This window comes from Sus scrofa, chromosome 7 (genome assembly GCF_000003025.6).
Source record: "Sus scrofa isolate TJ Tabasco breed Duroc chromosome 7, Sscrofa11.1, whole genome shotgun sequence".
Classification (NCBI taxonomy): domain Eukaryota; kingdom Metazoa; phylum Chordata; class Mammalia; order Artiodactyla; family Suidae; genus Sus; species Sus scrofa.
Window position 1 is genome coordinate 84842298 of NC_010449.5, and position 18751 is coordinate 84861048.

The following is an 18751-nucleotide window of genomic DNA, read 5'->3' on the forward strand; positions in this document are numbered from 1 at the left end:
TTTAAATTAACTTTGTAATCACCCAAAAAGGCAACATTATTCTGACCTAGTTAAAGCAAACTTTATGGATACCAGGGGACTAAATGTGGACCCTTCAGAGATATTTACTACCACCAGAAAGAGAGTAAAGATAGAAATAGAATGAATTTTCTGGTCCATGTTGGAGCCAGCTCATTAAATTAGAGACTGGGCATCTAAAACCACTCTGCTATCACATTTACTCTAATTTTTAGTTTGCAAGAGCCAAATCTTTAATATATCTACTGCTAACTCTTAAGCATGTACAGCAATATTTGGATGTCTACGGTTTTTGTATTGTTTAGAAATTGTGCATGCAAAAGATAAGCAGATAAATTCTCTTTGAAGGCCTCCAAAATATATCTGCTGAAAAAGATGCTGCTTTCAAACATTTAGATACAGTATTTCCGTCATCCTTAGATAACAAAAAACTTGTGGAAAATAGACCCCAGGGATTTATGGAAGGTTAGTAAAATCCTTGTTATTTAGGTATTTCAGGACAGAATAACAAAAGCTTAATAATAGTTAAGGTTTGCCTAACATAATATGCACTATTCCAAAGAAATTCTAAAGAAATTTTGAAAATTGTTTCTTCAAACTATATCTTCAATCTAAAAAAAAAACACCAAAAAAACAAAAAAACTGGTGTTTAAGCTAACATGGAGACATTTGAAATAAAATACTTTCATAATTTACAGGTGAAATGCTTCTGAAGATTATCTATTCTTAAAATCTAAAAAGGAGTTCCCATCGTGGCTCAACGAAAACAAATCCAACTAGTATCCATAAGGATGCGGGTTGGATCCCTGGCCTCACTCAGTGGGTTGGGGATCTGGCATTGCCATGAACTGTGGTGTAGGCTGTGGACATGGCTCTGATCCCAAGTTGCTGCTGCTATGGCATAGGCCAGCAGCTGCAGCTCCAATCTGAGCCCTAGCCTGGGAACTTCCATATACCGTGGCCATTAAAAAAAAAAAAAAGCCTAAAAAAACAAATCCAAGGATCTGGAACTTCTGTCTAGTAAGGCAGTATTCTTTCCCTCTAACATGCTGGCCAGCTCACCAGCTGGAAAAACCTCTTGATATTTCTGTTTTAATTATAGCCTCTTCAAACCTTTTTTTCAATTAGTATTCCTCAAATCCTGAGGCATTAGTCAAAGCAGTCATCATGATCTTATGCAATGTCACCTTATAAATGCCTGACCCTCTGCATGAATTCGGTAAATTTTACAATGTATCCATGGGAAAGTTTGGAGAAGTTATTTTATTTTCACTTGCTTAACTAAAGTCATCAAAGAGAAGAGTAAAAGTGGATTTACTGTCAAAAATTGTTTAGAGTTATGTCAGCCTTGCATGGAGAACCTATGTTGAGAGTAAGATGTGTGACTAAGCTTTGTACTCCTGAAGATAAAGGATTATTCAATTAATCAATACACCTGCACAGTGAAGGATCCTGGAGGCTCCGAAGTTTATGCTGAGAATAATATTCCTATTAAATAGGGATTCATCCTTACTTCATTTTCATGTCACTTTCCTAAAACTTGCCTTTCATGTGTATGGCAATAAAATAAACATATTGATTTACAAAGAAGACGGCATTTAAAAAAAAAAAAAGAAAGAAAGCAAATACAGACACCTAAAAAGCCAGAGTACAACAACAACAACAACAAAATGACAAGGACAAAGCTATTTGATTTAAAAATGCAAGTGGACTTTTAAGCACATTGTAACTACTCAGGCAAAAATCGCAAACTGCTCTTATCCAGGGTAGTACAGAATAAGTCTTTCATCCTGGCCTATGGCTTTGCTTTGCTTTATAAGACACCAGTGCTTTCTCACTTGATCTTAATAGGTCCTAGAAAAGTATATACAACCTTGCAAACATTCACATTTGGTTTAAAAAAGTGACTTTTGCGAACTTATATTAAAATTCCTATTTATGTATGCAGACATGCTAAACAAGTATTTGCCTCCTTGAGGATATTCAATTTTCTCCAAAGAGATCCTGAATACTGAAAAACCAAAATACCTCTTTGGGTTTTAAAATCGGAAGGCAAATTCTAATCTCTTTCACCTTCTCACTAATGCATTAACCTCTAGGTCTGCTGTCTTGTTTTATGAGACACACCATTAAACTGAGGACAAAGATCTCTTTTGATGCAGTTTTTCAATTCATAGACTTTGTTCCAACATAAAAGTGGTGGTGGTGCGGGGTGGGGGTGGGGGTGACAGGGTGAGGCACTCACAAATCGCTGGGCGATCTGCTTCCTTTCGCTGGGGTCTGCCAAGGGGCACACACACAGATCTGAGACTGAGACTCCCGCACAGGGCGTGAGGGTGATGAGCATCAGGAGAGTCCCCGGGCAGCTCTCCAGGGGCAGCTCCAAGCAGTTGGCTTGCTTGAGCGGGAGCGCTGAGATATCCACTTTACACCTAGAAAAGTTGCAGGAATCAGAGAGAGAAAAGTGAGTAACTGGTGGTGGCTGCAGAGACTCCAAAGCACCTGATTTTCATGTCACCCTCCCTGTGAAACCTCGGGCTGTCTGGACACGAGCTTGTTGGGCAGTGAAGGTGGCAGGGGCTCCCCTAGGAGGTAATACTCCCTCCCAGCCTAACACAGCCTACAGTAAGGAGGGGAAGAGGTCAAGAAAATCAAAGAAAAGGCAGCACAGAGAAAGTGGCAAATGAACAGAGAAGAATCACATCTTTGCCAAATAAGGTCGGCAGAAAAGCAATAAGATCAAGAACTAGGAAGAAAAAAGTTTCAAAGTTTAAACATGATGGATGCGGGCTCTAGAAGGATTCTTTGTGCCGTGTCTTTTATCAGCAAAGTAAGAGACACCGGTTCAAAAAAAGGAGGAAAGACAAGACAGAAGCCATGCATGTGGGAGAGGGTTAATGGAGAAAGCATTTTCTTCCAGATTCATGCCAACTGGAGAGTTTTTATTTAAAGAAATGTGTTAAGGTGTTTTCCTAATAGGCACAGTTCCACAGGGTTTCCCCAGGTGGATTTCTGTTGGACAAATGGAGCATGAAGTGCTGTTGATTGATCTCATTTCAGTGGCACTGCCAGAAAAGGCTGTACCCAATCTGCTATAAATTCCATGTTTTCCACCTCTTAGCAGTCAATGTTCTGGCGATGTCGAAAACCTCAAACACATTTAAATACAGAAGCAAACACCCAAAAGGGGGAGTGAGGTGTTAAGCCATTTATTTGCTTTAACACGGAAAACTCTGGGATTGCCTGGACCACACTTGCTTTATGTGCAGGTGGGTGAGGTAGGCCAGGCTGGGTAGAGGCGGGGAAGTGTGTGGTTTTAATTCTCATTTGACATCTATGGTTATTGAATAAGATGACTATTCAAGACATTATTAAAAAATGGAAGCACTGTCTCACAATGTCTGAAAAAGATGGATCCTTACCCTAAATCATCAATGGACTTTGTAAGTTTGCAGATAATAAGAACCAGGCAAACTTACCTAATATATAAAGCAATGCCAATTTTGAACCAGATGGATATGGGAACAGTTCCCATTTAATAACTTTGAAAGAAAGCTTGCAATGCCTTCCCAATTAAAGAGAAAAATATCAATAATATTAAAAGTCTATACTAGTTTTTACTACAGAATAAAAAATATTCTAACAGTGATCTATAACCATAAAATTAAATATATATGGGTATTTATTTCCTAATTACCAAAAGTGATTCCAGTTATGAGAAAAGGTAACAATTTGAGCTTTGCATATAATAAATTGTTCAAGTATTTCTACTGGAGACATACTAAAACATATATATATATTTTTAATAACCCTCTATGATTTGAATCAAAACTTTTTTTCTACAGCAATGAGGAACATTTCAAAGTTAACATTTACTGCTATGAAAAGAGGGTTAGTAAATATTTTTATTTCATAAGCAAGTATGTAAGTGGGGAATTAATTTTACTTGGAAAGAAATGTCAAGTGCTTTAACTATGCCATTTCTACAAAACTGAGTACCCGCAAATTCTGAACAGGTACAGCAGTAGCATATTTGCTTAGGAATACTTTGCTAAGTATTATTTCACACTGTTATACACATTTTCATTTAATAAAGCTCTTTCTTTTGGAAAGATGAATGGTCCAAATTTGTAAGAATTTTCTCTGTTGGTCACTTTTATTAGTCCAAAGTAGCAATAACCTACTTATGACAGATTCATTTTAGTATCATTAATTATGGTGTTTTAGTCCTTTGAAGTTTACCTTTTTGTGGTGGGGGTGACTTTATCTGTTTTCTGAACAAGGAAAAGTTGTTTACAGAGACAGGATCTCTGAGAGCAAATAATGTTTAGGAGTCAAAAATGATGAGTAATTAGGCAATAATAAAATTTTTCTTGGATAATTCAAAAAAGACCTGATATTAATTCTAAAGAGTCATCTAAAAAGTCTGTGAGCAATATTAGCATATTTACAATAACTCTGCAAACTCTCCCACTGACTTTTTTTTTTTAAAGTACAGCTTACTAGAACAGAGCTGTTTAATATTTTAAACAAAAGTTGAATCATGTACCAGAGGAAATGAAAAGTAAATACTGGGTTTCTTCTCAGAAATTATACATTTTCACAAACTTTTTAGTCATTTACGCCCACTGCAAAACTTCTGCACCTATCTCATTTTAAAAAGATTATATCGATAATGAAAAAAGAGCACCTGCCCACAAAATAGCCTTGCCTATTTAAAGTAAAAGAGCCCCCATAAATTCCAGGTTTCAGGACAAACTTAAGGGATTCTACATTCACAGTTAACTAACTAGTGAACAGCCAAATACTTTTTTACTTTCTTAGGGATTTGAAAGAGGAAATTAAATTTATACATTGCCATCAGGTCAATCAAAATTAAACCTTGATCCTTTTGCACATGGATTATGACCCAGTCTCTTAGGGTCCCTGCCGCACCATATGAATTAATTGATTCTTGCAACACTGATGTCTTTAGTCTTAAGAATTAATTTAAAGCTGCCCTTCCCCTCGTGTTAACCACTGGCTCCCCGCTAAAGGTGATTATCTATAAACTTTCTAGAACTGAACTCTTCTCTCCATCTCTTCCATTCACCTGGCTTCCCCATTTATTTTCACATTCTAGAAGAAAGAAGGAAAGAAGAGAGTAAGGAGAAATTAATTTCATACAAAACTCTTTCCTCCAGGCCTCCTATGTTACTCTATTTCAACCTCAGTCCACACTGCTTCATTCAGCTCATCCTCACATCTGAAGGAGAACCAGGATGCTTGGGAGGTGAGCCAGAGGCTAAAGAATTATTTCTATTAACCCCAAGCTAGGAACTGGTTACTATATGATCAGCAAAAGCAGTAGAAGGGAAAAAAAAATAATTAAAGGACTTTTCTTTCAGAATTTCAGATACTTCTGCTACAATACTCATGAACCTTCTAAAGACAGGTAAGTATGTGAACAAAACGGCTTTCTTTAGGCTCAAAGAAAGATAAATTCCTTAAAATCTTTAATATTTAAACCTTCCGAAATACATTCCTCAAAGATATTTTGAATATAAATCTTAAAGAGATTCTGGGCTGCTTTTTCCATTTTCTAAAGTGTACCAGATTCTACCCTGAGAAAATACTAAATAAGTTGGTCAGTCTTAATTCTTTTTAGTCATCACTGAAGGACTACAGAATCTGCTGTTCTTTCCCAGGGCGTTCTGTCACCTGTTTCGTTGCCCATTATGCGCCAAGTGCAGGGTTAGCCCTGAGACTGCCTAGAGCAGATGCAGCCCAGCTCCTGGGCAAATCAAAACACCACCTCCTCCTTCCTTCTTTCTCATTCCTACAAACACTGCTCACTCACGCTCTCACTCTTCAGTCCCAGAATTTTACAGGTGTTGCTATATATGTTCTTTTCTACTTTGTATACCCTACATGTCTTCCCAAACTCTACCCAAACGGCAACCTTGAATGAGCATTTATGAAAACTTAACTTACTACCATGGATGCAAATTTTCTTTGAAAAATAAGCTCAGTTTTCAGATATGTGGTTAAGGGGCTCTCATAAGGAATGTTCCAATTATCATTAAAAATCACACCAACACTAACAAATGATAGGCACTTAGACTATTTTTTTCCATGAAGAGCTGGAGAGTTAAGTATTTTAAGTTTGTGGGCCACAGGGTCTCTGTTGTAAGTACTCACTCTCCCCCTGGTAACATGAAAACAGTACCGGACAATGTATACAAGTGAACAAGGCTGGTTTCCAATAAAACTTTATTCAAAAACAAGCAGCCGTCTGGACTTGGCCCATGGGTCCTAGTTTATTGACCCCTGACCTACAGAAACGTTGATTAATTCCACTGTGAATGACAGCAATGGAAGCATTTAAAATTTTTACAATGTTGGTGGCTGACGATACAAGTACATTGATAAAGATATCAGATACAATGACCTAAGAATAATTAAAAAAAATATTTTTAACTCACCATAACCCAAGAAACTCTGGCCAACATATCCAAAGATGTGTTTGTTAACAAAAATACAAAAATTAAAAGTTATAAAACTGTTCTAAGAGAAACAATGTGGAAGACACATGCTCAGAGCATCCACGTAAAAAAAAATTTGAGTAGTGAGCATTAGCAAATTAGATATGTGTTCTCCTGGCATCTTGTGTGACTTCACACACAAGGGAGTGACCATGTCTGGACCGTTGTTCAGAAGGTGCTACTCTCTGGCCCTTAGGTGACCAGGAAATTCTCATTCCGAAGTCAGATCTTAGACTATTCAATCCATAAAAGCTCCACAGCCATAAAAAAGCTTCACATTATGAAAATAAAAGAGCAGGACACCAATGCGTTTATGTCTAGCCAGGGGCTGCCTTGTTCATCTGTAGGGGATGGAATCTGATGGCTTTGTGACCTCACTCCTGCTTTCCTCTCTAGTCTGACTGCATGACATCACCTACCCTTCTCATTCCTTCCAAATTTTTCAGAAAGTGTTCTCCCTCCTCAGCCTTTGCCCATGTGGTCTCATCTTCCTGGGAAGGTCTTCCTTCAGGCTCCTTGCCAGGCTACCTACCGCCCATGTCACAGGTCTCGGCTTAGACTCTGTACTTTAAGGAAGCCACCCTTCCACCCCCAAGATGCTGTCTGCTCACAACCCATTAGGACCTGAGGATAGGATCCACATCACGACCACTTTCCACTGAAGCCCCTGTACCTGGCAGGCTGGTTGAAACACTATGTGCGCCATACTTGTTGAATAAAATGAACAAACAATTGAAGCCTAGTGGCAAAACACAATTCAAAGTCAAAAAATCCAAGTAATAAAGTCACTGCTTTCTGTTAACCAACTAAATATTCTGTAGTCTCTATTTCCTCTCTTATATAAAAAAGAAAGAAACACATTAACTAGATGCCTCCCAGATGGAAAAGTCCATGGTTCTATTTACCTGGAGAAAATAAGGACTAAGTTACTTTTTTTTTTTTTTTTCTCTGCAAGCTTTTTTCCCCCCTCTGCATATATTAAAGCCATCCCCTCTGGCCTAGAGGCAGTTAATGTGCTGATTTAGCGTTGTTTCTGACCTCCTGTTCTTGTCGTTCTCCATTAATCCCACCGCATTTTAATGTTTTAATTCAACACATAATTTTACCATATCAGTCAGCCAAACCTGCTCAAGTTCCACTTGCCATGATAGCTTTTAACCTCTTATTCATTACCATAATTCTATGTTTTATATTATAGACTGGTCAGCTTTTAACTTAAATGCAAGGGGCAGAAAAGAGTGCTATAGTTTTAAAAGCTGTAAATCTCAAAGGCTCAGGAAGGGGGTGAACAGGAAGAAAATGGTGACTGTGTCAAGTCTAGCTGTAAAAGCAGATCAACGACCTGGGGTGCAATTTGTCCAAAGAAATATTCCAGCCCTGATTCCCCTCTGCATCAGAGTCACCCATAAACTGGTAGCATGTCAGAGCCACTTTCTAAGGCACCACGTGGGACTGAGGATTGGCTGAGGCAGCCTCCTTAAAATGATCTTGGGCACTCTCATTCGTAACTTATCCAAATGAAATTAAGTCTAGAATATTCCGTAAGAAATTAATTACCATGAAATGTAAAATTAACTTTAAGAAAACAATATGACTCTTTTAAAATAACACAAGTTGACAGGGGGATTAATCTATGTTTCAACTCTTACCATTTTGTTTCAAAGTTGGAGCAGGTTATGTATAGCTTTATTTCTTACTCCTAAAAAATTCACCTGGACCACTGAGGGACTCATATAGAAAATTGTCTTCTTTATGGCCCATGAATAAACTCAGAGTTAGGAGGCACCCTGGTTTCGGGGGTGGTGGTCTGCCCAGGTACCTTCATCTCACCAGCCCCGACCTCCTCGGGAGCTACTTGTGGCTCAGTGGAAAGCCTGCAGACAGACCATGGCACAAGGGATTTTGGAAAGCTTTCCATGACTCAGGAGAGGCTACAGGAGGCTGGCTCCTAGGCGGGGGCCGTGTCCGAACCACCGCCAAGCTAGCAACACCAATGCCAATGTGCTTTCTTGTCACATAACTGACCGCTGCTCCAGCTTTCTGTCCTCGGATACAAAACTCAGTATTGTTCAGGCTACTGCTCTACACTGCTCAGTCCTCCAGTCAACAAATGTCCATCCTTCCCGCCTGAAAGATATGCACTCCTCACTTCTATCAAAAAAAATTTTTTTTAAGTCTATACTGTTTTGAATTAAAAATATGTTGAATTTTAACTAGTCATATTTCATTTACTTACATGGCACGGTTTTAGTTGTGGGGATCTGGAATTACCATACAGAAAAACCTCACAATTAATAGGGATAATGAGAGCTACCAATGATACACACTGTTGCTGAGTGCCATGGTGACCTGGAGGTTGGTCGATGACCCCATTACATAGATAGGAAACCACAAGGAAATTCATCACCCAAGGTCACCTAACCATCCAAAGCTGTGGGTACCAGCCAGCCCAGGATGTACAACTCCAAGGGTGGTGTTGCTTCCCTCATGTCAAACTGCCTGCCGGGGGAAGCTTCACTGAGGAGACTTTCCTGAGAGGCCATGCAGAACTTTAAATTACCAGCATCAAGGTGTCATCCAACAACAAAGTCTGACACGGGCTTCAGGAGATGGTTAGGACTCATTCAATACTGCCGAAGAGCCTCCTCATGTAAAAAAGGTACTTCCCAGTAATTAGGAGATAAAATAACTGAGCCTTAGAATTACAACCACAAAGAACAGGAAAACAAGAAGTGAGCATTTTTCAAGAAGAAGGAACGGCGAGTAACAGGTCTGCGATATGCACACGCAAGCACCATTTCTCTTTTAACGCTGACAAGCAGTGTGTATTTTAGGGTAGGTCTTATCCCACCTGAAGGTTCACTCAGGATAAGGCGGTGCCGCCAGCTCCCAAGAGATATTTTTATTATCTTTTAGACCTCAGGAGAGGAAAAAGGAAAAGGATACCAAAAAAAATAAAAAATAAAAACCTTTAAAACCCATGAAGAGGAAGGACAGAATGGGCACTAGGGCAGGTATACGTCTAAGTTACAAACAGGAAATAGCTAAAATAATAAATGAAGACCCAAATGACAAAACATGGCATAAAAGAGACACCTCAAATTATTTTTTGTGTCTGTAAAGAAACTCAACACTCATCTGGCAAAGCATTTCCTATTCTGTAAAGGAAACATGACAGCACAATGACACACAGAATGAAAGGCCATTATTCTCCACACCTACTAAAATAACATGCTGGCCATCCATCACTGAGGACCTAATTCCCACCATTCAGATAACGCTTTGGGACACAGAGTTCTCTGCATTGTGCATTTAGGGACCTCAGCCTTGCTCTGCCAGCCAGCACAAAGCTTCCGATCCTCCCGCCATGGATGTTGGCAGCGCACTGGTATGTCACAGTGTTGACAAGGCTGGGAGGCACTAAGAAGACTCTGCAGTGTCTCAGTTACCCCGTATCGATGGAGGAGGCAGAGACTCATCACCATCTGACAGGCAATACCTGTCAAATGCCTGACCACAGAAGACCTCCCTCCTGGGCTAGAGAGACCTGCATGAGCTAGTGTGCTACCCCCCAAAGCACCAACCTGGCCCAGGAGATCTCCAAGGAAGTGTGGTTACTACCTGCTAGAGCAGCACAGAGCAGGGCATAAGAGGCCCATGCAAGCAGGGCAACAGGTGAGGACACACGGAGGAGGAGGTGCCCAGGTCTCAGCCGGGGGCAGTGCTGTCCTAGTAGTGGGTGTCTCGACATGCGTGGATGAGCTGTGTGTGTGTATTTCCATGCAGTAACTGGGGGATGTTACTGGCATCAGGTGGGAGAAAGCCAAGTTTAAAAAGCATCCTGGAACACGTCAGACTGCCCCACACAAGGGATGCCTCTGCTGAGAAGCACTAGAGGAAGGTTCCATGGCTCCAGACTCGACCCATCTATCTCAGGATGAGCCACTGAGGTGAGATGGGCTGACAGCAGCAAGGAGAACTCATGGCCACACACCTGACTCTGCTAAATATTTTATACAGAAAAAGCACTGCATCAGGTACCAGGTGTGCTGGGTCTCACTTATTTCTGCCTCTCAATTCCTTGTTGATGGAAAAACATTTCACTTCCATGGGCCTCTGGACTTCCTCAACTGTAAAATGCAGGGGTTCTACTGGACGAGTGGTTTTCAGTCTTAAAACTCTTCCCTCAAATGGAGCCCTAACGTACAGCACAGGTAAAAAGTGCAAATGCCCTGATTTTAGGAGCTCCCCCCTGCTCTCCAAGGGGTGATCCCAAAGCACCCCCCTGAACCCAGGCTTCCAGTAAACTGAGAGCTTTTAAAGGCTTAGATTCTAAAGTTAGGATTAGTGGACAAATTGTATGTATATGGGATGAACAAAAGATAGTGAGTGGTTTGCTGGGGAAAACCTGGTTTTTGAAAACACAGAATCCTGACCCTGGCACTCCCTGCTCTGAAGGACGCCCATGGCCAAGATGATTGCAAACTGCTTACACTCCTGTTTCCTCATTTGTAAAATGAGAACGATGCTGCAAACTGGCAGAGCTATGAGAAAGGTCAGAGATGACGAATGCTTCCACCAGCATCTCCTTCATGCTTATTGGGGCCACCAAGGTGCAGGTACAATCTCATTTAACTGTACTCTTACAATAATCCTATAAAGAAGTGATAATTCAGCATTTTTTGTTATGTATGGTGAGCCCCTCGATTACACTGGGAGGGTCCGAAGTAAAGAAATAAAACCAATTTGGCCTCAATAGATTCCGTTATGGTTTGCCACAAAGGTCATCAACAACACTGAAAAGTCTCCACCAATTTAGGGCACCTAGCTTCCCAGTGTTATTCTATGGTATCTTACGAAGGGGCACAACCAAAATCATAAGGTACACTGGAAAACCATTACCAACATTTCCCAAAGAGATGTTTAAGATGGCACACTTAGGTCTTTGGAGAATTCCCGACACCTACAATTTTCTTTTGCTTTAGTCAATACTAAATGGCATTTACCAATCCAGTAAAAGAGAAAAAAAAAAAAAAAAAAAAAAAAAAACTTTCCCCAGGTTAGGGAAAAGAACTAAGAAGAACAAAGCTAACTAAGGCTTCTTGGGGGGTGGGAATATGAAACCCAGACAGATAAAGCATTCTCTCAGACCAGTCTCGTGCAGACCTAAGCGCCACACACGTCTCCCATGGTTTAGAAAGCAGAGCAGACTCACGTGCCCAGACGTTCCTCGTGCTTTTTGCTGTCCTTTCCCCACACTTCAATGTCCAAAATGCCCATCCTGTCAGAGAAGTAGTGAAAGTCAAACTGTTCCCGCCACTGCGGATTTGCACTCTTACACAGTGTCTAGAAAACATGCAGTTATAGTATTTATTTTCTTAAAATGGCATTCATTGCTACAGCAGCTACACATTCATTTCATTTCTAGATTGCAGGAGATCATAATCACAGGCCTCTCTCTTATAAAGTTAAACTCTTCTTTTTGGAATGAAAGGGACTTTGAGGTTTTGGCAACTGGCAAAAACTCATATTCTTGTAGCTGACCCCCATGTCGACTAATTTATCCACCAAATTAGAAAGAACACTGCTATCCCACATGAAACCAGAACTTTCACACATAGAATATATATATTTGATATACATTAATATATATTAGACATATAATAACAACTATTGAGATATATCCTCTATATTATATTTTTATATTATGTATAATATGTAAAGAGGACATACCTCAATAGACATTTTATAGTTGTTCTCTCTTTAGAAGATACTACTAGTTGGTTAATCAAATGCAAGGAACATTTTTATGGGCACATCCATCCAGGGCCAGCTTAAGAATTCCATTAATTAAAGAGTTTGGAGTCTTAATTAACATCCATCAGAGGCACTACATGGGAAATCCGTAACTTAAACACTGCCGCCTATTTTTCAATCCGAGTTTACTGAATCCAGTCACTAGAGTGAGAGGAAGACTAGGAAATTCGACTGCAGCCAAACCTAAAAATTAAGATGCATGGTCTGAAAATTCCACAAGTGTTTCTGGGTTCTCCAAGAGTGATTTCAAACTGCTTATGTGTTTGATTCACTGGCAGGATTTTCATTTTTGTTTCCTTTACACAGAGATTCGACATGTGATAAAAAGTGAGCAAAAATGCGGGCCACTGAATATCAGGATCTCAGGGCAGAGCGTCAACCAACTTTTACAGCCTGGGGCTGAATAGCCCCACATGGGAAGAAAACAGGGACAACTCAGACCTCAGCTGCAGACAATGTCACATAACATCACTTATGTTGTTTTTCATCATCACGGGGCTTAAATATATCAGATCACAGAGTTTAGGAACCAGGAAAAAAAAAAATGATTAGATGACAAATTAAGTGCAATATTCCCCAAGGGGGAACGTGGCAGATACCGGGGCTAATTTTCCACTTCACCTTGGTCTAAAGGGGTAAGTGCGCTTAGTGATGAATAATTTCTCTATAAATCCTTACCCTGATCCTGACGGGCTAAAAGAATCTTCGTGGAGAGCTATGGGTTATCCCAGATACACTCACTGTAAAGTACAGCCTGAAACTACCTGGTTAAAATAATGAGTTCTATATATTTCCGCTCTAACGTGCCTTCGAATTTTTACATTTCTTAGGATAAGCTATTCTTCAACATGAGCTTCATTTCTCTGCTCCTTGTGTTAGAGTAAATGACGTTTAATATCTGATTTTGCACTGTCCAGCAGAGACAGCCTCTTGCTGCCCTAAATCACTCCCAACTAGGCTGCATCAGTTACATCCTGTACACTGGAAAGCACAAACTGAAAATACCCTCGGGCCTATTTTCAAAATCTTCCACTGATGTTTTTCTTCCTATGTGGCTTTTGGCAAGTGACTTAACTTTCAAGTACCCTAGGTCCCTAGATCCATAAAACATAGGAAATATTCCTGTCTGACAGTTATGTAAAACTAATTAATTACCATGGTTTGGAGACTAGGGTTTTTGAAATAAAAACCACACCGAATTACTAAGATTAAAAATTAAATGGAATTTGGATCAGTAGAATAAGATGACTGATTTTTAAAGACAGCTAAAAATGCCATTACTTTTGTTCAAAACAAATCACTTTTAATACTTTTAGATAGTTGGGTGTTTTAAAAATCACAGCAGAAAAACAGCAGCACTGGAGGTCTATTTCTGGTGTTCACACTAACATATTAGGGAAAGCAAAGAGTATATTATGTTGAAAATATTTTCACTTATCTCAAATATTTTAATCCAAATATAACACACTATACTACTTTATTTCTGTGGGATTTTAAAAACATTTAGGAATCCTTTTCCTGTATTCTATGAAATACAGTTTGCTTATTTTCTAAACAAAAATAAATCATGCGTTCAAACCTATTTAATAAGCTTTCTCCAGCAATAGTTACTATATTAAAATAAATTACACTACGCAACCCAATTCCCATGTTAATAACTGTGTCTATATGATTATTTTGTTTTCTGGGATGCTCTTAATACAGGTAGGAGGGTTAAGAATAAATTCTGTTCTAGCAAAATTTAGAATGGGAAAACATTTTCCCCCCAATTTTTTTAATCTTAAAGATATTGTTCTCCTTAAGGAATTGACAGAACTTACCTTACTTTTATACCTCTGATCTCCCAGTTTTAACTGGACAAACATCTCTGTCATGCTTCCTCCTGAGACATTCTTTCCTTCCAACAAAGTTATACTTATAATCCCGTTCCAGAGTTGGTTCTTTTTCAAGGACTCTGAGAGCCGTAGGTTGCGTATCAAAGAGGACTAAAGCAAAAAATAAAGATGACGTATAAACTTGCTGATAATTCTTGAGTGTGACTTTGGTGATCAGAGGAATTCCAGCTTTCAATATTTGATTATAAATAGCACTCCCTGCCTGGGGAAAGTGTTATTATTCTTCATTGGTTTTGCAAATCTGCAATCACAGTTATGTGATTTCCTTCTCAAGCAAATCATATAGTGAAAGGATATAGTGAAGGATGAATTTGCACGACACTTGCATTTGGCACCAGCCTGTACTCCCATCCAGATGAGCTCCTGGGTAGGAATCCTTCAACTGGGCCTTTGGCTATTTTATTAGTAGGAAGGGAAGAAAGGCATTCTGGGAAAGAGAGATATAAGAACAAGACATTGCTTTGCAGGGAAACAAAATACCTCTGGGCATTTAGAAATAATGCTTTTGAATTTATCCTTCACACTTGAATCTGTCCCCACTTCCCTTTATTCCTTGGGCTACAACTAAAAAGCCTAACACCACTGTGAGATTCACAGCTCCAGATATAGCCTGTAATCGGCTAGCCAGCCAAATGAGCTTTGCAGATCTGGGGGGAAGGGAAGGTTGTATAAAGAACACAGCCCAGTCCCTGGGACCCAGTAGGGGTTTAGTCACTGTTACCTTATTTTTTTTCCCTTTCCTACTTTACGTTACTCGCACACCCCTTAAACAGAATATAGAAAAAGGCAAATATTCCCTATGGCTAAATTACAAAGAGGACAGGCATGCTTTATTTATTTTTCACTTCCATTCTGTAAATTTTCAAACATACACAAAGGTAGAATAGTAGAGGAAAACCTCCATATGCTTACTCACCAGATTCGACACTTTGTTAATCTTATTTCATCTAACCCTTCCCTATTTTTTTTCCAGTGAAAGTTACTTGAAAGCAAGATCTCTGTTTGCTTTCACATAAGCCCCATGCCATGATCACACTCGATACAAGTAACCATAATTCCTCTAATGTTGTTAAATACCCAGCCTGCATTCGCATTCCCCTGAAGGTCTCGATGGTATCTTTTATGGTTATTTGTTTTGAGTGAGGATCCCCAATAGGATCCACAGGCTGCGTTCAGTTGATGGAGTTCGCTCACAGTTTCCGTTCAATAAGTGAAATGGCACAAGCATGGACAGCTTAATTTGAGGGAGAAATAAATGGGCTGAGGAATGTAGATGGCGCCGAGCATCATAGTAAAGCAATGAATTTCTAACACTATATATTCATTCCTGTCATCTGCTCACTATATCTTCGAGATCATTTAGACATCAATTTGCTCGGACACTGGTTAGTCACAATTTATCACAACAAACGGCATGTCAGTGCCATATTAATTACACGTCAGCTTACTTCATCCAACACACAGTCATCCTGCCACTCTTAATAAATGATGCAACAATGCCAAGCACTTGGTTGATCATTTTATAACTTCCTTAAACAATGTACACGTAAGGAAATCTACACTCCCAACTTCACATCAGTATTGCTTTTCTTTTGAAATCGAAATGAGCGTGTGTGTGCACACACACACGTGCACACTACACAGACACACACAGGGGTTTAGAGGTGCTGAGAAATAACAGGAAAGGGAGATGGGAAAATAAAATTAATTTTAAAAAAGGGGAAAAAAACTCTCTTTGGAAAGCATGAATGATCCTTTCACTAACTTCTATTTGCAGTTGGGTTGTGGGTAGAATATATTTGATAAGGAAGGTTTATGAAATAAAGTTATGTGATTTTAAATTTGCTAAAAACAATTCACATCAGCACAATACAGAGACAGGAACATATATAAATATATATGAGTTGTATTTATAATCTATATGTGTGCATAAAGATGTAGATACATTTAATACATTCTCTAGCTTATTAAGTACATGGGCTGAAAATGTCTATCTTTAAAAAGAAAATGAGATTTTGATTCATATATCCTGCTGCGATTTCTTTTTTTGTTTTTTTTCTTCTTCAAGTTTGACTTGCCAACCAACAAGCTAAAGCATGACCCGTCCCATGGCTATGCTTCAAAGTTTCGACATATATTCCTCCCTAAACACTGCAACTATTTCAAAATCCTTTTTATAAAGAAGGGAGTAATGTCCACAAGGGATCAAAGGGCATCCTACAGTCTGGCAATTGCCTAAGAAAAATGGCAGTGCGTCCATGAAATATGCCCTAAAATAATTTTGTGGCTTGGTATGTCCTAATTTCAAATTGGATGTTTATCTTGGAAAGGCTTCTATCTAACTTGTCCATAAAACAGCCCCACTTAGCTCTATGAGCTCTGTGAAAATGGAATCCAAAGCTGGTTATTAAGGGGCCCAGAGATAGGTTCCATATGGCGGAACAGCATGGGAGGGCAAGGCTAAGGCCTACATCAGGCACAGCTTGGCTGGAGCTCCTGACCGTCCATGGACACTCGTTGCATTACACCATAACATCTGGATTATTGCTTGTAATGTCCCTGGGAAATATCCACTTTCCATCAAAGCCTTTATCTATCTCAGTCAGACTTTGAACATTTTAGTATTTAACGCAGTCATGTTGATGTGATGGACTTGCTCTTTGCTGTCCAAGATTTTTTTTTTTCTCTCTTACTAAAGTCAGGGTAGGAAAAGAGAAGTATTTATTGCCCAGTTCACAGAGAGAAAGAACACAGGACCTTTATTCTACTTATTTCGCCCTAAATGTTTCTGCAAAGCCCACTATGAGGTTATGCCGAATAAAGTTTCATCTAGGAGCGATGCAGTCTAGGATATGTATATAAGCGTTAAAGATGTTCCTTAATTTCTCTCACGTTTCTCTTCCACCCTGGAGACTTGTGATGAGGCGTAAGAGTAGGATCTGTGGTTGGGGGCGGCGCCTGGGCCATCCTGTGCTCTGATGCAGAGCTCTGCTCTCCAAATCTTTTGTCCTCTTCAAACACTCCCTTTCTCCCCACCATAAATCGACTCCTCTGCACTCACTCTGTTAGCTCAATAGCTCAGGGGTTCATGTCTGTGCCAGAGCCTATAAGCGAAATTTGTCATCTTAATACAGCTTGGAATGTGAAAGGAGAGAAGGAAATGACCCATCAAAGGAGAAACCCACCCCACCTCAGCTGAAACAGACACCCGGAGATAGAGCAAAGCTTCTGGGTCCGACCCTAATTTCTCAGCAGACATAACAGGTAAAATATAGTACATCGGGATTTTGTTATTTTTCTCCTTCCTCCCAAAGGATCAGAACCTTTTACTATTTCTATGTCCATTCATTCATAGGCTCTCCTCCTCAGCCCCCACCCCACGAAATCCACATCCATTCTTCTAAACAGAAAGAGCAGCTTTCTTCTGAAACACACAGGTTAGTGAGACTAGTGCAAACAAGGCGACCTCTGACTTGGAAACATAGTGACTTTTGCAAAAATTAAACTAATTATAAAACAATTTACTGGTGGGTCAGGAAAATTTTCATAGGAAAGAAGGAGGGAGACCCAAAGCATGGGGTCTGGTGCCTCTGCTCACTTCCAACAGGTGGAGATTTCCCGGGAGTTTTGATCTGGAATAGACTCTCAAAACAGTGAATAGATTTTCCTCCTTGGGACATAAAAAGCAGATCACAGCTTGGTGACATGCATTATTTGAGGATCTTAGCCAAGCGGCATGCTGTGAAGATGGCAATGTGGAATCTGGCATCCAGATTCCTCAGTGTGGCTGCAAAGGAATCCCCGGGAAGATGGGTATGACAGCAGGGTGCCTCCTGTCAGTCCCGAGGCAGGAAGAAGAGCAGGAAGTCAGCAGTAAAGAAGCCAGGGCCCGTAGCCACCAAACTCCAAGTTTCGATCCATGGTCCAGGACTGACTATGCTGATCAATACCACGGGGTAATGATTCAAAGAACGCCTTGAGGAGAAAAAAAAAAAAAAAAAAAAAAAACCCGCCAAAACATTAAAAATAACGAGGGACACTGAGAAAAGATTTTTACATTTTTGTAGTAGGTCTACCTATTGGTACAGAATCATGTATGGGTACTTTTGTAGATCATCTCAGTGACGGAAGTTTAAAAATATGTGTTCCAATGTGGCCAATGCATCATACTTCGGCTTTTATTAATTACTTTCCTGAGTCATTGCGAGAAAGCATGTGGTCAATGGAGACAAATGCATGAAGCAAAATGAACTTCGTAAGCAAAATGAATAGGAAAGCATGACTCCAAGTGTGTCGGCAATGCTCAGAAAACTAACGGAGAACATCCAGTCTAAAAGGTTTCCCTGAAATATTCCTTTCAAGCCTTTTCAACATGTAAAACCACTGCTCATTGTCAACAGCTTTTATAGCATGACATGAGAAGATCCATACCTTCATGCAACAGGCTTCCAGAGAGCTCCTACTCGGCAGCTTTATATCATCTGAAGAGAACCCTGT

At 39.8% G+C, this 18751-nt stretch overlaps 1 protein-coding gene across 14 annotated transcripts in view; it reads right to left on the minus strand.

Annotated features, from left to right (window-relative positions):
• Positions 1 to 18751, minus strand: part of MCTP2 (multiple C2 and transmembrane domain containing 2) — a 236938-nt gene that overhangs the window by 116544 nt on the left and 101643 nt on the right. For 12 of the 14 annotated variants that reach the window (XM_021099363.1, XM_021099356.1, XM_021099357.1 and 9 more), the window contains 3 exons: positions 14180 to 14344; positions 11758 to 11888; positions 2264 to 2450 (listed from right to left, as the gene is read on the minus strand). In XM_021099363.1, the coding sequence (XP_020955022.1) occupies positions 2264 to 2450; positions 11758 to 11888; positions 14180 to 14344 (483 nt within the window). The remainder of the gene's footprint in view (positions 1 to 2263; positions 2451 to 11757; positions 11889 to 14179; positions 14345 to 18751) is intronic. The other 2 variants (XM_021099366.1, XM_021099367.1) reach the window with 1 other exon arrangement.